This window comes from Anolis sagrei, chromosome 1, assembly GCF_037176765.1.
Source record: "Anolis sagrei isolate rAnoSag1 chromosome 1, rAnoSag1.mat, whole genome shotgun sequence".
NCBI classification, from domain to species: Eukaryota; Metazoa; Chordata; class Lepidosauria; order Squamata; family Dactyloidae; genus Anolis; species Anolis sagrei.
In genome coordinates this window covers 332696608-332719556 of record NC_090021.1, presented here as the reverse complement: position 1 = coordinate 332719556, position 22949 = coordinate 332696608, and the positions used below count along the sequence as shown (strand labels likewise).

The 22949-nt window shown below is 44.0% G+C and overlaps 1 protein-coding gene across 1 annotated transcript in view; it reads right to left on the bottom strand.

The window, feature by feature from the left end:
• SIX4 (SIX homeobox 4) overlaps positions 1-22949 on the bottom strand; it is a 31900-nt gene extending 8951 nt beyond the window's left edge. The window contains exon 1 of the mRNA XM_060754076.2: positions 21956-22949. Coding sequence (XP_060610059.2) covers positions 21956-22824 — 869 coding nt within the window. The 5' untranslated portion in view covers positions 22825-22949. The remainder of the gene's footprint in view (positions 1-21955) is intronic.

Sequence of the window (22949 nt, the reverse complement as noted above, 5' to 3'; positions counted from 1 at the left end):
CTTAGTCCATAGCGTGAGTCTTTATTATGTTGATGCCCTAATGTAAACGGTTAATGTGATTGACAATGTACAGACCTCAGATTATGACTCTGGACTTGGATTTCGTTCTGGATTTGTTTATCCTTTAAAATGGATGTTTATAATGTGTTGTTTTTAACTAATGTTTAATTGTGATTTTATTGCTACTGTTTGTTTGGCATCTAATGGTTGCCAGTTGTAAATTGCCCTGAGGGCGGGATATAAATGTTTGAAATAAAATAAATAAATAAATAAATAACATCAGTGCCCTTCAAACTAGTGGTCCCTAGGATGATGACGGTCTCTTAGACATTTACCAATGCAGATGGTAGTGGTTATTATTGATATTCAATTTATATTATATAATGTTATACAGTCTTAACCTGCCTTTAGTAAGATAACAAGGAAGGCAGCTACTCTGAGAAAGAAATTCCAGAGCCTGGGAGCAGCTATTGAGAAGGCCATGCCTCTCACGTTCCTACCATACGTCCCTGTGAAGGTAATGGGACAGACAGGTGCTAGAAACAATATCATACGAAAGCTGATTGGCACAACCTGGGGATCACAACCAGACACAGTGAAGACATCTGCCCTTGCGCTATGCTACTCTGCTGCTGAGTATGCATGCCCAGTGTGGAACACATCTCACCATGCTAAAACAGTGGATGTGGCTCTTAATGAGACATGCCGCATTATCACGGGGTGTCTGCGCCCTACACCACTGGAGAAATTACACTGTTTAGCTGGTATTGCACCACCTGACATCCGCTGCGAAGTAGCAGCCAATAGTGAAAGGACCAAGGCAGGGACATCTCCAGCCCATCCCCTGTTTGGGTTACAGCCAGCACGTCAACGACTTAAATCAAGAAATAGTTTTCTAAGATCTACAGAGACACTAGCTGGAACACCTCAGCAAGTGAGAGTCCAAAAGTGGCAGGCTCAAATCCAGAACCTCAACCAATGGCTGATACCAAATGAGAGACTCCCCCCTGGGTACACAGAGGACTGGGCGACTTGGGTGCAAAGTGGAATCCACGGCATGCGAGTGTGGAGAAGAGCAAACCATTGACCACCTGCTGCAATGCCACCTGAGCCCTGCTACATGCACAATGGAGAACCTTCTTGCGGCAACATTGGAGGCACTCCAAGTGGCCAGCTACTGGTCAAAGGGCATTTAATCAACTTCCAAGCTTGCAAATTTTGTGTTTTGTCTGTTTGTTTGTTTGTTTGTTTGTTTGTTTTGTTCTGTTAGAAATGTAATACAATTGTCTGGTTGCCTGACACGATAAATAAATAAATAACCAATGGAGATTTTCCAGGAAAGAGAGAGAAAACTGTAGCCAATGGGCACACATATGGTGCATGTCCCTGGGAATACACTGGTGGTCCCCATAATCAAATAGCTCAAGAACCACTGCTCTAAGAGATCTGGAATTCTGAAAAACCACACAGAGAGCCTCCAGATGTAATGATGAATTATATACTCCCAAAGAAGGCTTAAGACCTATTTAAATCAGGCGGGAGCCCTAATGTGAACTCATTCTGGCAGAAAGAAGCCGAGATAATTTCTCCTCCCATCACTCACCCTCACCCTTGGGTGGAATAACATTACGGTGCAAATACTGCAGAATCAGTGCAGGCTGTCCATCAAACCGCACTTTGGCATCCAAATGGTTCATGAAAATGATACACAAGTTATATTAATTACAGAGAGTTGAAACGTACCCTCCAGGTCCTATTTCTAGAGCAGTCTAACATGTTTAATGCAAATGTAATGAAAGGAAAGATACAGGCTGACGCCAACCTTTCTGTCTGCTGCTAAATGCCTTTGAAAGGGGCACAAATGGATTGGCACCATCGAGGAGCTGTTTGGCACAGGGATGGAGGTACTAACAAGCTCTTACTATTGCATCTGCAATTGCAGGGTTTTCTAGGATGTGCTATTACGAACCAATACGATCTCTTCAATCATCTGGAGAGGCCCTTCTCGCGCTCCCACCTCCTTCGCAGGCGAGATTGGTGGGGACGAGGGAGAGGGCCTTCTCGGTGGTGGCCCCCCTACTATGGAACTCACTTCCCAAGGACATCAGACATGCCCCAACGCTGGCAGTCTTTGGGAGGAGCTTGAAAATGTGGTTGTTCCAGTGTGTCTTCCCAGAATAAGGAAAACCCTTAGCAATATGTCCTCAAATGCACTTTAATATTGATTTAGGATTGTCTGCATGCCTTCATCTTTCTTTGAAAACCCTTTCCTAGTTATACCATACCTTGTTCATGCCCAGCATTATTTTTAAATTTTAATTATTACATTTGGCCCGGCCATAGGTTTTTAAATGCTTGTATGTTATTGTTATTGTGTATTGTGTATTTTTGTTTATGAGATTTATTTTAACTGTTTTGTATTGATTATTTGTTATTGCCTTTGTTTATTGATGTACTGCGGGCTTGGCCTCATGTAAGCCGCACCGAGTCCCTTGGGGAGATGGTAGCGGGGTACAAATTAAGTTATTGTTATTGTTATTATTATTATTATTATTATTATTATTATTATTATTATTAAGCAATTCCTAATAAACGACTCATGAACCCAGCCTATTTTCTTGGGGAAATTATCTTGGGATAAGAAGAGATTACCATGGGCTGTTTAGATGTTGGGTGGCAAATTCTGAGAATTGGAATACAAAAGCAATAGTTAATTTTTCCAATCTTTAATCGTATCTTCCACAGTGGCCCACAAACTTCTTCTGTTGATGTTTACAAGCTAAGTATTAACGCAAAATGGTAAATATGCACACATGAGTTGATTTTATAAATATCTTTATTGATGTTTTTAATATGTGTTGTATGTATGTCAGGCATGGACAAACTTCAGCCCTCCAGGTGTTTTGGACTTCAACATTTATTATTATTATTATTATTATTATTATTATTATTATTAACTTTATTTGTACCCCGCTAGCATCTCCCGAAGGACTCGATGCGGCTTACAAAGGCCAAGGCCTCAAAACACAACATAACAAAACAAAACCTAAAGCAAATTAAAAACAATTAAATCAATATTAAACAACAAGCAATAAACAATACACCAAGACACAATAAAACTGGGCCGGGCCAGAGTAATGGGTACAGAATTAAAAGTGCTGATGTGACAGGTGATATTTTTATTTTATTTATTTATTTCCGTCACTTTTACCCCGCCCTTCTCACCCCCGGGGGGGACTCAGGGCGGCTTACAGAGGAAGGCACAATTCGATGCCTTTGTCACATATACATACATATATAAGCAAATTAAACAATTACATATTAAAAATTTAAAAACATCACTACACAAAAATACAGTAACACAGTAGTAGGCTAATCCTGAGCTCAGCGTTCGAAGTTTCGTAAATCCATTCCGTCTCGTCAAATTCCAGCTCGTCATCAGGTCTTTCTTTAGCTGCCTTGATGTCCAAATGCCTGGTCCCATATCCAGGTTTTCAACTTTTTCCTAAATGAAAGAAGGGACGTTGCCGATCTAATCTCCCCGGGGAGTGAGTTCCACAGGTGGGGGGCCACCACCGAGAAGGCCCTGCTCCTCGTCCCCGCCAATCTCACTTGTGATAAAGGCGGGGTCGAGAGCAGGGCCTCCCCGGAAGATCTTAGGTTCCGAGGTGGGACGTAGAGGGAGATCCGTTCGGATATGTAAGGATTATAGGGTAAGTGCAGTGTGCAGCCATTTTAATTCTAATAAAGTGCATCTGGGACTTGTTGTTGGAGTTTCCTATTCTGGAAAGGCACATCGGAACAGCCAGGTCTTCAAGTTCTTTCTAAAGACTGTCTAAGATCTTTGGGGAGGGTGTTCCAGAGTCGGGGGGCCACCATAGAAAAGGCCCTGTCTCGCGTCCCCATCAAACGTGCCTGCAATGCAGGCGGAATCACGAGCAGGGCCTCTCCGGATGAACGAAATGAGCGCATGGGTTCATAAACGGAGATGCGGTCACGCAGGTAGGATGGTCCCAAACCGTTTAGGGCTTTGTAGGTAAGCACCTGCACCTTAAATTGGGCTCGGAAAATAAACAGCAGCCAGTGGAGCTCCTTGAACAGAAGGGTTGACCTCTCTCTGTAAGAAGCACCAGTTAACATCCTGGCCACTGCCTGTTAGACCAGTTGGAATTTCCGAGCCGTTTTCAAGGGCATCCCCACGTAGAGCGCATTACAGTAGTCCAATCTAGAGGTGACCAAGGCATGGACCACCCCGGCCAGATCAGCCTTTGCGAGGTACGGTCGCAGTTGGCGCACGAGTCTCAATTGTGCAAAAGCCCTCCCGGTCACCGCCGATGACTGAGCCTCAAGCGTAAGCGATGAATCCAAGTGGACTCCCAAACTGCGGACCTGTGGCTTCAGGGGGAGTGTAACCCCGTCCAACACAGGTTGCCACTCTATACCCCGATCAGGTTTATGATCGACCAGGAGGACCTCTGTATTGTCGGGATTGATCTTCAGCTTGTTCCTCCTCAATCAGATACACACAGCCGGTAGGCTGTTAGGAATTGTGGGAGTTGAAGTCCAAAACACCTGGAGGGCCAAAGTTTGGCCATGCCTTATGTATGTGCATGTACATGTGTATGTGTATGTCTACTGAACCATCCTCCATATTTGTAGGTTAAATATTTTTGAAATTAGTTATTTGAGGAATATTGTACGTCATTGCATTTCTGCTGTGCTACACACGATCAAGTGCCAAATCATATTACTTGCAATGTATTTCTTTTTAAATGGAGATGGTTAGTACTGAACTCTAGGAACTTCAAGGATTGCTATGTCACATGGCTATGGCCAGAGATAAAAGCATCAGCTGAAAGGAGTAAATGTGTTAACTGTTATTGAACTAAATAATTTAATTTAATTATATCTCCATTACATGGAAGACAAAGTCATCAATTTCTTTGATATCAAATTGCCATTTAAGGTTATGGTTAAAAGCCTAACCAGAGTGAAGTCCAAAAACATCATTCAGGATTTTGCTCCCTATCTCTTCTATCGCATTCTCGATTATGGGACAGAAACAGATAAAAGAAAATAACTACATGGATTTTTTTTTTAAAAAAACCCTCATTTTTTCATCCATTTCACTTGCCTACTTTAAAATCTTATTTCCTTAGACTGCTCCTTGCTTTAGCTTGACCGATTCCAATGTTAAGAGCTTCGAAATTCAGCAAGTGAAGAAGCCCTGACATGACATTCACAGCTGAATCCATCCATTGCCTTTTTATTATGTTTACATGCAAACTTTCACCCAGAATGGAACCCAAAGTGGCTCACAAAACAAATTGGTCAGAAACAATAAAACTTTAAACACATCAAAATAAAACAATTATACAGTATGTATGTGTGTGTGTAATATCCCCAAAAGTTAAGAATACTGATCTTGGAAAACTATCCTACTCGGCCAAAGAAGGATCGCCTAAGTAATATCCCCAAAAGTTGAATATAAAACACATCCAGCTCGTAAGAACATATGAGACACACTTGATAAAACCAAGGCCGGATCCGGACAGGTCTTTATCTCAGAAGCATCCGTGTTAAAATAATGTGGATGTTTCTGGGGGCATGTCCATACCCACCCCAGAAAGCGTGGCCTTTCTGGGGTGGGCTGTCCAGACGTTCTCTCTGGACTAGCCCGTGAGAACATCCAGAGGCCCTATCCCCCTCCCCCAAGCCCCCAGACCCCTTAGAAAAGTAAGAAAAACTTACATAGTGTGCATCAGAAGCCTCGGCTGGCACTCCCGGCTCATAGAAATGACGTGCCAGGATAGCAGGGGGGGAGGCGATCCCCCCCACTCTCCTGGCACGTCATTTCCACACACAATGTTATGGTTGCTGATGACACGATAAATAAATAAATTTCCACACACCAGGAGAGCCAGCCGAGGCTTCTAATGGAGACCACGTAAGTTTTTCTTACTTGTGTGTATTCCCGGTAAACTGTGGGAGTACTGTCTGGACTCCCACAGTTTACCAGGATTTATCCCGCACCTTCCAAGAAGGCGCAGAATAAATCCACTATCAAATTAATTCGCTACAAACCAGGGTTTTCATGGTTTATAGCAAATTAATTCGGGATAACCCCTCCTTTATTGCGGGAGTTCTCGCAATAAAGGCCCTGTCTGGACGGGCCCCAGGATAAAGTCATAGAGATGGAAAGGACCTCATGGGCCACGGAATCCAACCCTCTGCTCAATGCAAAGTTTCCAACTAAAGGTTGTCCAGCCTCTTTTGAAGCCTACTGATTCCATTGCCAAAGAATTCTTATTGTTGAGAAGTTCCTTCTAATAGTCAATCAAAATCTACTCTCTTGTATCTTGAGACCATTAGACTTGGTCCTTCAAGTCAAAAGAGAAACCAGCATCCTTCTCTCCATGATAGCCCTTGGGGTATTGAAAGAAGGCATATGTTTGGTTCTCCACACTCTTATCATCCTTGCTGCTCATCTCTGAACTTACTCCAACTTGTCTATATTCTTTTTAAGATGAGACACCAAAAATGGAATGTCTTCTGAGATCATCACCTTCCAAGCTGCCATTACTAACTATCCTTACTAATTTCATTTAAACCTGGGAATTAATTCAATTACCATACATTTTAAAAGATTCCTATAGCTGTGTTGTCGAAGGCTTTCATGGCCGCTATCACTGGGTTGCTGTGAGTTTTCAGGGCTGTGTGGCTTTTTTCCAGAAGAACTCTCTCCTGACATTTTACCCATATCTATGGAAGGCATCCTCACAACCTCTGAGAATGCCTGCCATAGATGTGGGTGAAATGTCAGGAGAGAATGCTTCTGGAAAAAAGCCATACAGCCTGGAAAACTCACAGCAACTCACATTCCTATAGCTATTTGTATTTACTGAACAACCAGCCAATAGATATACAAGCTGTTTAAGTCTCTCTCTTCATTTTAGGTTTTAGGTTTAAAAATGTCTAATATATCAACAACTTAATCCATTTTACAGCAAGCCATCAGTATCCACACATTTGGCATCCACAGATTCAACCATCCTCAAGTCTTTGAGTAGAACACACAATGTGACCTGAACATAATATCCCTTTCACAGCGAAGATGAGAAGCTATTTTGTTTTCTTTAAAAAACCAAACAAAAAAAATACCTCAATGCATGCAATTTTCCATTTAGGGTGAAAGAAGAAAAGTCTAATATTTGAATATCTTCCAGCACTTTACTTTTGGATAAGCTCGCAACTCCATTAAGAAGGGAAACAATGTTCCGGTTTTGCCAATGCATCTGACTGTGTTTGCAAAATGCCGCTGACACTGCTCCAAACACTGACAACCAGACGAACAATGAACTCTCAAAGTTTCCATAAGCTCTTTGGGAGGTATCAACTAGGATTTGGCACTTGGAAATGGCTCGCAGGTAACTTAGCTCTAAATTCTCTTTAAATCCTGGACTACAGCAGACCCACTGAATCCATGGGATATATCTCTGTGTTGACTCACCTTTCAACATTTGAGTGACTGGGTCTTTACTAGCTGGGACTAATAAACAATGTCACCATTATGGTTTGTGGACTCAGCAAAAGCTGGACCAAGATATTTAGTTGTACCCCTTCACCACAAGTTCAGTCACAGAATTCCTGATTGTTGGCTAAGCTAGAGAAGGCTTCAAGGGGGTGGAGTCCAATAGAACTGAAAGACCAAATGTTGGAAATCATCAGAGGAATGGTCTGGTTCAGGGTTGCAACTCCCAGGACATCAAAGATGTAGCAATGGAAGTTAAAGTGGAATCACTGAGTCATAACAGAACTGCCAGGTGAAAAATAGTGGAGAGATCTTGCCCCTTTAGGGTGAAGGAATGTCACCAAGTACCACTTGTCATACAACTAGCTAGCAATCAACACCACCTGAAATTTATTACTGTAAGTCGTAGCAGGATCAAGTCTGTGTGTTAAAGAAAAACCTTATGATGTTAATTATTATGTGCAGCTGGTAATGTAGGTCAGCCAGCATGTTTGAGCCACACCCAGTGGAGTGTAACTGTATGGATAGTATACAGTTTGGAGAAGTAATATGCTGCTCTAAGGAGAGAAGCAATACCATACTCTGAGGAGAAGTAATATGCTGTAGTGCTGCTATGCTCTAACAGGGATGCTCTTTTCTATGGTGGAATAGCTATTTACTCAAGGTTTATGTTTTTCTCTCTCATTCTGTGTTACTTACAAGGACTATGTAAGTTTGTTGCACTGTTTGATTTTGTATGCAACATTGCAAGTTTATGCCTCTGCTGATAAGGGTAAAGTTTTTCTGTTCCGTTTTCCTCTTATTTGTGTGTCTTTTGCATGGGACTTGGCTAAAAGACGCTCTGCGCAACAAAATTCCTTGTTCTACAAATCCATAAAAAGGACAGACATCCTGACCCTGGTCACATCTGACAACCCAAACTGTAACTGTGTAGTGTGACAAATGCCCAGATTAACAGAAGTAGTAGGGCTATTTTATTCCACTTTGGCCACACCTCACATGGAACAATGAGTTCAGTTCTGGACAATCCAGTTAAAGAAAGGTATTGATAAAGTCAAATGTGTTGAAAGAAGAGCAACCAAGATAAGCAAAGATCTGGGAACCAATCATGAGGGATGCCTTAGAGAGTTGGGTTTGTTTAGCTTGGAAAAGAAAAGACTGAAATAATAACAATAACAACAGCAATGTTTATTTATAACCTGCTTTTTCTCCCCACAAGGAAGATTCAAAGCAGCTAAGGTAACACGACAGCCATATTTGAATATCTGACTGGATGTTTTGCAAAATATGGCTTGCTTCCTGCTGCTCCAGAGACTAGAACTCAAGACAATGGACTAGAATACAATAAGACCCCCATCTAAACACTGACTGTAAAAACTGTCTGACAGTGGAAAGACTACCATGGTGGGGATGGTGGGCTCTCCTTCTTTGGAAGTATTTAAGCAGGTTGGATAAGAATCTTTCATGAGTGTTTAGGTATGCATTAGGTATGCATAATGTCTAGATCCAGGGAAGTCATGCTCCCCCTCTATTCTGCCTTGGTTAGACCACACCTGGAATATTGTGTCCAATTCTGGGCACCACAATTGAAGAGAGATATTGACAAGCTGGAATGTGTCCAGAGGGGGATGACTAAAATGATCAAGGATCTGGAGAACAAGCCTTATGAGGAGCGGCTTAAAGAGCTGGTCATGTTTAGCTTGAAGAAGATAAGGCTGAGAGGAGACATGATGAGGGCCAAGCATAAATATGTGAGAGGAAGTCATAGGGAAGAGGGAGGAAGGTTGTTTTCTGCTGCCCTGGAGACTAGGACGTGGAACAATGGCTTCAAACTACAAGAAAGGGGATTCCACCTGAACATTAGGAAGAACTTCCTGACTGTGAGAGCAGTTCAGCAGTGGAACTCTCTGCCCCGGAGTGTGGTGGAGGCTCCTTCTTTGGAAGCTTTTAAACAGAGGCTGGATGGTCATCTGTTAGGAGTGCTTTGAATGCAATATTCCTGCTTCTTGGCAGGGGGTTGGACTGGGTGGCCCATGAGATCTCTTCCAACTCTATGGTTCTGTGTGGCATGGGGTGGGTCTTTCAACTCAAAGACCCTATAATTCTACAAAAGGCTCCCCAAATAAGCAAAGCTCATTTTTGTTACATACCTTCAGGTTAATCTCGGCTTTCGACAACTCTATTATAAGATTTTCTTGGCAAGATTTACTCAAAGGTAGTTTGCCTTTGCCTTCCTTTAAGGTTGAACCCCTTTTCACCAAAGGCCACATCAGCCTCACAGTTGCCATCAAAGGGTTAACTGTAATTGTAAGACTGTATAAATATAACGATGTTGAAAGCCTCACCAGCCCATGGGCCTTGTATTTGACACATGTGCCCTAAGGCTTAGAATATGTGACAGTCTGTTCTCAAGAGTCACCTATTCAATTTTTGACAGAGAAGGCAAAGAAGGCTAGTGTGCTACCAAGGTTAAGCATTATTGATTTGTCCATGGCTTACGAAACTCAATATAACTTTCAACCTAATCTGCCTAAAAGTGTAATTAGTAAGACAAAATAGAGGAATCATTGTAGTTTGCTCCAAGTGACGAAAGTGGAATAAGAGACAAGAAGAAGAGGTACATTAAGAGCATAATCTAGGAATGCATTCAAGAGTGGTGTGTGTTTTCACCCAATATCTCAGAGACATAAAACATGATTAATTTGTTTGTTGTTGGGTGCCCTCAAAGCATTTCTTAAGTTAACCCTAAGTTGAACAAAACACGTGTTCAGAGGAGTGTTATTCATTCATTCATTGAATTCATATCCTGCCTTTCTCCCAAGATGGGATTCAAGGTGGCTTACAACAATTTAAAAAGAGCGAGCTAAATGTTAATAGAGGGAGAAAATGTGGAGGCAGTGACAGACTTTGCATTTCTAGGCACGAAGATGATTGCAGAGGCAGACTGCAGCCAGGAAATCAGAAGATTTGATTTCATGGAAGGAGAGCAATGACCAATCTTGATAAAATAGTGAAGAGTAGAGACATCACAGGGGCAATGAAGGTCCACATAGTTAAAGCAATAATATTCTCCATAGTAACCTATGGATGTGAGAGCTGGACAGTAAGGAAGGCTGAGCGAAGGAAGAGAGGGATATTAGAGATAAAGATGAAATACTTTGGCTACATAATGAGAAGACAGGAAAGCTTGGAGAAGATAATGATGCTGGGAGAAATGGAAGGAAAAAGGAAGAAAGGCCGACCAAGAGCAAGATGGATGGATGGTATCCTTGAAGTGACTGGTTTGACTTTGAAGGAACTGGGGGTGGCCACAGGTGACAGGGAGCTCTGGCGTGGACTGGTCCAGAAACGACTGAATGAATAAACAACAACAAATCTTCATTTTAAAAAATTGTGTGTCCTAGTCAAATGATCAGACCACTACAGCAGATATTTTAAAACTGTGTGTTGCAACATATTAGTGTGTTTGCTTCAGTACATCGGTCACAGACTTATTGAAATAAGCAATCAAAAATATAAATGAAAGTATTCCAGGGGAGATATGTTGTGTCGTCATACATTTTGTTATTGCAGTTTATATATGTGTCTTTATCTCTTATATGGGGTTGGTTTACCCTCTGGTTTCCTAATAAAATTGAATTACTGTGTCATGAAATGATGCATGTCTAAAAAATGTGTCCCCAATGGGAAATTTTTGGAAACCTCTGCACTACACAATATTTATTCTCATCAGAATATTTTTTTTCTTGAAAGAAAGAGAATTCAGCCTTTGACCTGATCAAAGTTTGAGATAATTCCTTTACTGAATGCAGCTCTGAGAGTCTAGGAAGGCCATTTAAAAAATGACAACAGGCATTTCTCTCTTTAAAAATGAAATGGTTCTATTTTTAAATAATTTAAGGTGAATATATTTTTTTTAAGTTATCAGCAGTGCAATCTTCCAAAGTTACAGGCTATAATTCCAAAGCAGTCATTCTTAAAATAACCTTGCATTAATTCTATTTTAAACTAGGGCTTGGGGAAAATTACTATTTAGCCAAAAGTTACTTTACTAGTTTTTGGATCTTATATATAAGATAATGACATTGTTTGCATGCATTCAGCTATCCACATTTGTTGGGGTTAGGGACACAGGACCCCTGTGAAAGTGAAAAAACACAGATTTCAAATTTGTGTTTTCTTTAGGCAAAGAGGAATGAATCTGTAGGTCAATGGTTTCCAACCTGTGGTACGTGGACCAGCAATAGTCCACAAGAACTAAAATATGGTCCACGGCTTCAACGTTACTACACTGTTGCAACGAGAGCAACTAGTCTTGTGAAACCCTCTTATAGTGCTGAGGCTTATTGCTTGCTTAACTTATTGATTTGCTATGTTTTCTACTGTTGTGTTGTTTTTACTGTATTGTGTTTTGAGGCTTCGGCCTGTGTAAGCCGCATCGAGTCCTCCGGGAGATGCTAGCGGGGTACAAATAAAGTTAATAATAATAATAATAATAATTAAATATGCTTTTCAGTGGGCAAGCAGATGGTGACAACTGGTTGGCACATGTTCTAGATCAGAAACTAGAGCTGATGTGGTCTATCCAATGCAATTTTCGGAATCAGCACCCAAAATAACCAAATTTAAAGTTGACCAAAAACTGATTCGTAACCCTTTTGGTACTAATGTTGGAGAGTGGTCCCTGGTCAAGTGGTCCCTCATCAAAAAATGGTTTGGAACCACTGCTCTAGGTCCTCTAATGTGACTCTATGGTCAAGGTCTAGAAGAAGTTGACCGTAGAATTGCACCCATGGAATTGCACCACTGGACATAGAAATACCTAAAGCAAACATTGTAATCAAATCCGCAACTAATCAGATTTGCACAAATCAAACTACAAGAGAGGAGATTCCATCTGAACATTAGGAAGAACTTCCTGACTGTGAGAGCCGTTCAGCAGTGGAACTCTCTGCCCCGGAGTGTGGTGGAGTCTCCTTCTTTGGAAGCTTTTAAGCAGAGGCTGGATGGCCATTTGTCAGGAGTGATTTGAATGCAATATTCCTGCTTCTTGGCAGGGGGTTGGACTGGATGGCCCATGAGGTCTCTTCCAACTCTTTGATTCTATGATTCTATGAAATCAAACCCACAAATGTGGAGGGCCGACTGTAATATTTAGTGTTGAAGTACAGTCCTGATGGATTCATAGATACTTCGAATGAGCCATTCACCAATGTGGTTGGAGATTAAATAGGCAGTGAACACTAAATCTCCTCGCTCTTAAACTGCCAACAAGATTATTAGCAATTGAGGTGATAAAGCCACTTGAAGCAAGTCAAACCCAGACACAATCCTGCCGAAACACCTTCCCATATCAAGCATGCCTGTAAGCAATTTGTGTTAAACAATTTTAAACAGGAACAAAACTTTTTTTATAAAAAAATATATGTACTTAACTGATACAGATCATGCATAAAATATATTTTGGCTTTGTTTCCAGGTGCTTTGAAAAGCAAGAGTAGGAGCCATTTCTTTTAAGATCCAAGATGTTAAACATTTGGAAAATCATTCTTAATTATTTATTCAAACATTTGCTCTTTATCCTTACATTTTAGTGTTTTGGTTTTATTTCCAGTCTAGTCTCTTCCTCCAGTCAATTTTAACCTGTGAATTTTAACCTACATTTTATCAATGAATAGTAATTTGCATTTTACCTGAGCAGATTACCTATTTTAATACTGTTTTGTTCTATCTTGCTGTTTTAACCATGTTGTACCCCATCTAGATCTGTGAGAAGTGGGAAATATATTGGGTTGTTGTAGGGTTTTTTTTGGGCTATATGGCCATGGTCTAGAGGCATTCTCTCCTGACGTTTCGCCTGCATCTATGACAAGCATCCTCAGAGGTAGTGAGGTCTGTTGGAACTAGGAAAAAGGGTTTATATATCTGTGGAATGACCAGGGTGGGACAAAGAACTTTTGTCTGCAGGAGCTAGGTTTGAATGTTTCAACTGACCACCTTGATTAGGATATAATGACCTGACAGTGCCTGGAGCAAACTTTTGTTGAGAAATATATTGCTGTTGTTATTGTTGATGTTGTTGCTGTAGAAATAGAGCTAAATCGCTACAATATTATTACCAATTTTGTTTCAGCAGAGGAAGACTATGGCAAGAGCATAGACAAACTTGATAAGGGAAATAAGCTCATAGCACCAGGTGGTGGTGGTGGTGGTGGTGATGATGATGATAATAATAATAATAATTATTATTATTATTATTATTATTATTATTATGTTGATGATACTAACAATAATAACAATAATGGTAATAACAACAACAACAACAACAACAACAACACAAAGACTCTAGCACAAGCCAGTAATAGTGGTCCCATTGGTGATTGGCACACTGGGGGCAGTGCCTAAAGACCTTGGCCTGCACTTACAAACAATCGGTGGAGACAAAATCACTATCTGTCAGCTGCAAAAGGCCACCCTGCTTGGATCTGCATGCATTATTCGCTGATACATCACATAGTCCTAGATACTTGGAAGGGCCCAACGTGTGATCCAATACAACAGCCAGCATAGTGATTTTGTTTGCTATGTACTAATCTTGTTGTGTATTAAATAATAATAATACAGTTTGAGAACCCATAGGTTTGCAAGAATGGTTGCCTGTCCAATCTTCCACATGATAAATCCTGGTGGTATCTCTGCTTTTGTACATACACATGAACACACACACACTCCAAGGTGCATGCACTCCAAGGGCAGGAAGGAGCTGCCTCAACACAACTGTGCCCTTGCTAGAAGATGAAGCCTTGAGGCTTCTTTTAAAGAAAAACCACCAGCATCACAACAAAACAGCAGTCTTTCTTGCTATGTGAAAAAAGAAAGAGGGCAAAAGGATGGCGGAAAACTCCAAGGAGGAGTGGAATGTGCCGTGGGCAGGCAAGTCAGGCCACCTCACCTGGCTGCTTCCAGGCAGTCAGATAAATAACTCAAAAGAGGCCTCCCCTTTTCAGTTAGCTTTACTCTTTCCCCCATTTCAAGTATCCACAATTAGAACATCAATCAATGGACCTTCCCCAATTGATCTGCTGCAAAAGACAGTACACTTGGTTGTCCACATTTGCAGGATCTGAGTTTTGCAGATGTGATTATTCATGGATTTGCTAAACAAGTTCTTTCTAGAAATCTCTAGGTCCTCCAGTTCAACTCTCTGGTCAAACCAGTCCTTCTCTAGGTCCTCCAGTGAGATCCTATGGTCTGCTTCTAGTAGAAGTTGACCACAGAGTTATGCCCAAAGACTGAAAAATTCATAGAGTAAAAACATTAGTATTCTTATTGCTTTTCGGTTTTTCACTTTCATGGGAGTCCTGTGCCCTTAACAGCTCTTAATTGTGAAGAGGCAGCTGTAATTTCTATAATTCAGCGTTTCTCAACCTGGGGGTCGGGTCCCCTGAGGGGGTTGCAATGGGGGTGTCAGAGGGGTCACCAAAGACCATCAGAAAACACAGTATTTTCTGTTGGTCATGGGGGTTCTGTGTGGAAAGTTTGGCCCAATTCTATCATTGGTGGAGTTCAAAATGCTCTTTGATTGTAGATGAACTATAAATCCCAGCAACTACAACTCCCAAAAGTCAAGGTCTATTTTTCCCAAACTCTACCGGTGTTCACATTTGGGCATATTGAGTATTCTTGCCAAGATTGGTCCAAATCCATCACTGTTTGAGTCCACTGTTTGAGTGAACTACAACTCCAAAACTCAAGGTCAATGCTGACCAAATCCTTCCAGTATTTTCTGTTGGTCATGGGAGTTCTGTGTGCCAAGCTTGGTTCAATTCCATCATTGGTGGATTTCAGAATGCTCTTTGATTGTAGGTGAACTATAAGTCCCAGCAACTACAATTCCCAAATGACAAGAACAATTCCCCCCACAACCCTACCAGTATTCAACTTTGAGCGTATTGGGTATTTGTGCCAAATTTGGTCCAGTGCATGAAAATCCATCCTGCATATCAGATATTGACATTACAATTCATAACAGTCACAACATGAAGTAGCAACAAAAATAATTTTATGGTTGGGGGTCCCCACAACATGAGGAACTGTATTAAGGAGTCGCGGCATTAGGAAGGTTGAGAACCACTGGCCTAAGTGATCCATGCAATTCTCCAAGAATGCAATTGCTAGAAAAGTAAAATAAAACAATATCCACAACTAGGATTAGAGGTCACCTAAAAGCAGACCTTTCCTGGGGGGCTTTTGAGGCCACACAGGATTAGAGGACTCTAAGGCAATCCCTATAATTCCTTGCCTTCTGGGGAAATATAGCCTGATCAGAACCAACTCAGAATCAGGTTTCACAACATGAAAAGTAAACAAGCAAGCGAGGGTTGGGCAGATGGGGGAGGGAAAGGCAAAGCAAAGCAAACCTTCCCTCCAAGCCACCCAGGTTCATGTCCCCGTTCCCCCCTCCTTCCTTGTGACATAAAACCCGGGCAAATGATTAACGCTGTCAAATAAAGGGAGGAAAACCATATTTGCAAACAGTGGCGCAGACTGGGAGAGAGAACAACATGTGTGTGTTGTGGAAGAATATATATATATACACATACACATATGGAGGCCAGGAAGAAAGGTATACAAAACATATTAGGAATAATGTGGAAGAGCAGAACTTTTTCTCCCTTGTTTTATAGGGTAGGGAGAGCAGAGACCCTACAAATCCAGGCAAAAGGGAATTCACCTTGGGGAGGGGGCAAATCTGTATGTTTTTCACTGCTCTGGTGTGGGTTATAAGATTGCAAAGATCTTTATAGGGCCTGAAGGTTGTGGGACGCACAATAGTGCGGTGTCTGGAAGCTGCTCGGCACTAATGGAGGAAACAAAAACACACCCTTGGAGGGGAAAAACTAAAAGGAAAAAGGAAGGGGAAACTATGAATTCTTGTGGGTTAAGTGGGAAAGGTTTGTGCAAGCACATGGGAAAGCGAGCCCCGGGGCCAGAAATTTCTGAAGGTTATGGGGAGAAAGAGGAGAGTGAAGGAAGTGGGGGAAGGGAGGGAATTTTGGAGAGGGATTTTGCAGGCTTGGAGTGCAGGGGAAAAAAGAGGCAAGAGCAAGATGTTTGAAGGGGACAAAAAAAACACCCCAAACATCCAGCTTCTCCAATGTACTTGGCGAAGCAGCAATGGTTTCTGATTAAGATGAAAGTGAGAAACTCAGAGGAAAGAGCTTTCTATTTGTGGAATTACCAGAGCCAAGCAAGGACAGAGGCAACAAAAGAGGCGAGGAAGCCAGACGAAAGGGGAGGGAACTAGAAGAGCCCGGAACAGAGAAGGTGTGAGAGGCAGAGGGGAACAAAGCCGGACAAGGTGGCAAGAAGAACATAGGTAGGAAGGCCAAGGCATGGAAGCAAGTCTTGGTGTTCAACTATCAGTTCAGATTCACAAAGGGAACCCCCAACACACATAACAGTGGCCCTCAGCAAGCAGACTCTTGCAGAAACCACCCTCTTAAGCAAAAATGGTGGAATGATGATACTTTAAGTGTCCCACATTACTTTGTATCCAAGAGTAAAAACACCTATGGTTTGGTAATGCCACACAATCAACTCCAAAGTCCGACTCCAAAAAGTGGGAGACGCTCTGATGAAAGCACAAGGGCAATATAAACATGAAGGAGGGCCAAGTCAGGGGACAACATTGTGCCAAGGGACAGAAGGAAAACGAATGGGAGAACAATTGAATGAAGGGAATCAAATGAAGGGAATCAACTGTCGGCCCTTGTATCCGTGAATTTTGCATCCATGGCTTCAACCATGTACAACTTGGAAATATTAAAACAGAAACTTTTCAAAACAAACCAATTTACAGTGCCATAATATATAATCTGGCTTCAGCATCCATGGATTTTGGTATCCACAGGGGATCCTGGCTTCAAACCTCAGCAGACGCCAATGACATTTGGTAGTCAAAAGGGAACACATTGAGAAGAAAGGTGGAGGGGAACAAAAATTTAGCCAAATGGGAGAATTCAATGGAAGAACCATGGGAACCAAATGGGAGAAAGTCAATGGGGGAGGGGGTAGTTGGCTTGGGCTTCAGCTGTGCCCTAGTCTTCTAACCTCAGGACTGCAACCCTTCAAAGGAAGAAGCTATGCCTGTGCCTCAGAGAACACACTGAGATCATTTCCCTGCCTTTAGAAGCAGCCTCTCTCTTTGCTATCCATCAAGGGCACCAAGGAACCAGAGGTCACTTGGGGCTGCAGCCACATCAGCTCACAAGACAATATAGTGACATGATATATATCTGAACATGAGGAAGAACTTCCTGACTGTGAGAGCCGTTCAGCAGTGGAACTCTCTGCCCCGGAGTGTGGTTGAGGCTCCTTCTTTGGAAGCTTTTAAACAGAGGTTGGATGGCCATCTGTCAGGGGTGATTTGAATACAATGTTCCTGCTTCTTGGCAGGGGGTTGGACTGGATGGCCCATGAGGTCTCTTCCAACTCTATGATTCGATTATTCAATGATTCTATGATAGGAAGGACTCCTTAAGTGAAAACTTGCTTTCCGGATACAGCGGGCCTCTTGGCATCTGTGGGAGTTTAGTTCCAGGACTGCCCATGCATACTAAAACCTTGGGGTGCTCAAGTCCCATTATATACAAGGGCATAGTAAAACGGGGCAAACAAGCTTTTTTGTTTATTTGGAGAATTATGTATAAGTCAAGAGTGCTGGAATCTGCAGATGCAAACATACAGTCTCTTTCTCTCACACCTTTCGAAATGGGCCTTTAGAGTTGTTGAGAGAGAAGGCCATGGATGCAGAAGGAGGACTGAAACCCAAAACAGACCTCCTCTGCTTACTTGCAGTCAAGAGTTGGGGTGGACTACAACACTGAAATACTTCCTATCCCTGTCACTCACACCTTTTCGAGTTTATTTTTGAGGGATATTTGCAAGCCATGGATGGTGGAAACCATGGGTGCAGAGGGTGGGCTGCACCCCCAAACAGCTCCCCTCTGCTTATTTGCAGTCCAAAGCCAGAATGGGCTCAAGTCCTCTGTCCAGCTGCCTCTTATACATAATGGCAAAATCGCAGTTTGTTTTTGGGAGTTGATGTTTTGGGGGATGTTTTCAAGCCTTTCTCTCTCACTTTTTATTGCAGGGCTTTGGGAAATATTTCTAAACCATGGATGCAGATGGCAGGCTGTACCCCTCTGAGGGTGGAGTGTACCCCTCCCCACAAATGGACTGCCCCTTCTTACTTGCTTTTTGGAGATGATGTTTTGGAAATATTTTCAAGCCTTTCTCACTTTTTGGAGTAGAGTTTTGGAGGTGATGTTTTGTGGACATTTTTAAGTCTTCTATCTCACTTTTTGGAGTTCATTGGTGGGGGCATTACCAAAGTATGGATGCTTTAACCCTTGGATGCAGAGGGGCGATTGTACCCCCAAATGGAATGCCTCTGCTCACTTACAGTCAAAAACCTCCTCCCACAGTTCCCAACTTCTCTCATAACTTTTGGAGTAGAGTTTTGGAGCTAAGCTTTTTTTTTTTAATAGGGGGATATCTCCAAGTTTTGGACACAAAGGGTGAACTGTACCACAAAATAGATGCCCTTGATTTCCTTACAGTCAAAAGAGGGCTTTGGATTTGATATTTGGGGGAAAATATTTCCAAGCCATTGGATGCCAGACCCCATGGGTGCAGGGGGCAAACTGTGGTCTTAAACAGACTTCTGCTGTGGGGAGGTTACCTATATTTTCAAGCCTGTCTCTCACTTTTTGGAGCTGATTTGAGGTGGTGGTGGGGAGATACTTTCCAAGCCATGGATGTTGGGATGCAAAGGACCCCTCTTCCTCTTTTGGGGTTGATCTATTTTCAAGTGTCTCTCTCTCACATTTTGGGGCAGGGCTTTGGAGTTAGATTTTGGAGGGATATTTTCAAGACATGGATGCAGTGGGTGGGTTGTAACCCCAACGATACCCCCTCTCTCTGCTTTCTTGCTTTGTGGAGCTGATGTTTTTTGAAATGTTTTCAAGCCTTTGGAGCTGGTTTTGGGGAGAAATATTTCCAAGCCATGGATGTTGGAATGTGCAGGTAAAGAGGGCCCCTTTTGGGGGGGGGGGGGGTGTTGATCTTTTTGTGAATATTTCCAAACATTTCTCTCTCACACTTTTAGGAGGAGGGCTCTGGAGTTAACTGGGGGGAGGGAGATGTGTAGTATTTCCAAGCCATGGATGTCAGGGTGCAGAGGACCCCAAAGAGATCCCCTCTACTTCCTTGCTTTTTGAAGCTGATGTTTTTGAAATCTTTGAAGCTGATTTTTGGAAGGGATATTTTCAAGCCTATCTCTCTGCCTTTTGGGAGCAGGAGTTGATGAGGAGGGGAGTATTCCCAAGCCAGGGATGCAGAGGACCTCCACAAAAACCACTTCTGCTTTTTTGGAGCTGATCTATTTCCAGGCCTTCCTCTCTCAGATTTTGAAGCAGGGCTTTGGAGTTGATTGAGGGATGGGGTAGTATTTCCAAGCCATGGATGCTGACATGCAGAGGACCCTCAAAGAGACCCCTTCTGCTTTGGGAAGGTGATCTTTCCCTGAATATTCCCAAGCCTTTCTCTCACACTTTTGGGGCTGATTTTGATGTTTATTCAAAAGCCTCCCCACCCCCCTCTCATTCTTTGTAGCAGGGCTGTGGAGTTGACTGGGGATAGTATTTCCAAGCTATGGATGTTGGGATGCAGAGGACCCTCACAGAGACCCCACCTACATTTTTGGAGTGGATCTATTTCTAAACCTTTCTCTCACACTTTTGGGAGCTGAGGTGGGGAAGGGAGTATTCCCAAGCCATGGATGTTGGGATGCTGAGGACCCCCAAAGAGGTTCCTTCTGCTTTATTTCCAAGCCCCCTCCCCCCTTCACTTTTTGTAGCAGGGCTTTGGAGTTGACTGGGGGTAGCATTTCCAAGCCATGGATGTCAGGATGCAGAGGACCCCCAAAGAGACCCTACTGCTTTTTAGAGTGGCTCTATTTCCCAGCCTTTCTCTCACACCTTTGGGAGCTGATGTGGGGGGGGGGGGGGAGTATTCCCAAGCAACGGATGTCAGGATACAGAGAATCCTCACAGAGACTCCTTCTGATTTTTTGGAGCTGATCTATTTCCAAGCCTTTCTCTCACACTGTTGGGAGCAGGGCTTTGGAGTTGACAGGGAGGGTAGTATTTCCAAGCCATGGATGCCAGGATGCAGAGGACCCTCACAGAGACCCCTTCTGATGGTCTGTTTTTTTAGTGGATCTTTTTCCAAACCTGGATGCAGAGGACCTCCAAAGAGCCTCCTTGTGTTTTTGTTTTGTTTTCTTTTGGGTCTGTTTTGAAACCATTCTCTCTTGCTTTTTGGAGATGATGTGGGGAAGGAAGTATTCGCAAGCTAGGGAGGTCAGGATGCAGAGGACCCCAAAGAGCCTCCTTCTGGGTTTCTGTTTGGGGGGGGGGGGGTCTGTTTCGAAGCCATTCTCTCTCACTTTTTGGAGCTGATGTAGGGAAGGGAGTATTCCCAAGCTATAGAAGTTGGGCTGCAGAGGACCCCCACAGAAATCCCTTTTGCTTTTTTGGAGTGGGTCTATTTCCAATCTTTCTCTCACACTTCTTGGAGCAGATTTGGGGGAGGGAGTATTCCCAACCATAGAAGTCGGGATGCAGAGGACCTCCAAAGAGCCTCCTTCTGCTTTTTTGGAGTGGGTCTGTTTCGAAGCCATACTCTCTCACTTTTTGGAGCTGATGTGGGAAAGGAAGTATTTGCAAGCTAGGGAGGTCAGGATGCAGAGGACCCCAAAAAGGCTCCTTCTGTTTTTTGGGGGGGGGGGGGTGGATCTGTTTTGAAGCCCTTCTCTCACACTTCTTGGAGCTGATTTGGGGGAGGGCGTATTCCCAAGCCATGCCTGTCTGGATGCAGAGGACCCCAAAGAGACCTCTTTTGCTTTTTTGGAGTGGATCTATTTCCAAATCTTTCTCTCACACTTATTGGAGCTGATTTGGGGAAGATAATATTCCCAAGCCATGGCTGTCTGGATGCAGAGGACCCCAAAGAGATCTCTTCTGCTTTTTGTGGAGTGGCTCTATTTCCAAATCTTTCTCTCACACTTCTTGGAGCTGATGTGGAGAAGGGAGTATTCCCAAGCCATGTCAGGATGCAGAGGACCTCCAAAGAGCCTCCTTCTGCTTTTTTGGAGTGGGTCTGTTTCGAAGCCATACTCTTTCACTTTTTGGAGCTGATTTTGGGGAGAGAGTACTCCCAAGTCATGGATGTCGAGCTGCAGAGGACCCCCAAAGTGGTCCCTTCTGATTTTTTGGAGCAGCTCTACACCCAAGCCTTTTGGGAGCCGGGCTTTGGAGTGGGGGGGCTGGGGAGTATTCTGCAAGGGTATTCTCTCACCTCTTGGCGAGTCCCTCGGCGGCGGCGGCTGCGGAGGTGGCGGGTCCGTTGGCGGCAGGGTTGCGGTCCCTCTGGCGCCGGTTCTTGAACCAGTTGCTGACCTGGGTGAGGGAGAGCCCGGTGGCCTTGGCCAGGTGCCTCTTCTCGGCGGGCGAGGGGTAGCGGTTCTGCCGGTAGAGCTCCTTGAGGGCGGCGCGGGAGCGCTCCTTGAAGCAGTAGACGGTCTCCTCTCCGTCCCAGATGGTGCGCGGGAGCGGGAACTTCCTCCGGAGCCGGTACTTGTCGACGGCGCCCAAGGGCCGTCCCCGGAGGCGCTCGGCCTCTCGGTAGCGCGCCTTGTACCACAGCTCCTGGAGCAGCGCGTGGCTCCCGGCCCCGAAGCTGTGTCCCTCCAGCAGCGCGTACAGCTCGGCGAAGAGGCCGCGGTGGAAGGCCACCAGGGCGCGCGCCCGGAGCAGGCTCTCGTGCCCGCGCAGCAGCTCCCGCTCCGGCAGCGACCACAGGAACCGCGCCAGCCGGTCCAGCTGCCCGCCCTGCTGCAGCGCCTCGCACACGCACGCCACGTGCTCCGGGGACAGAGACAGCACCGCCCGAGGGGACGACGTCGAGGAGGAAGAGGACGAGGAAGAGGACGAAGAGGAGGAAGAGGGGAGCAGCGCCGGAGGAGAGGAGGAAGGCTCCCGCTCCAGCAGCATCAGCGCCGCTGCTTCACCCGCACTTTCCTCCTCCTCCTCTTCTTCCTCCTCCTCTTTCCTCGCAAAGGGAAGGAGGAGAGCCGGAGGTGCGGACTCCCCGCTCTCGTCCCGCCTCGCTTTCCCCGACAGCAGCTCTTCCAGCGCGCTGTCCCCTTCCGGAGAAGCAGAAGACATGGCCCGGCCTGGCTCTCTCGGGTGGGATGGCCACCCTGCTCGGGAAGATCACATTCAACAACAGCAACACGCACTCACACTCACAAACAGCCTCACCTTCACACACACACTCACAATCCGTCTCA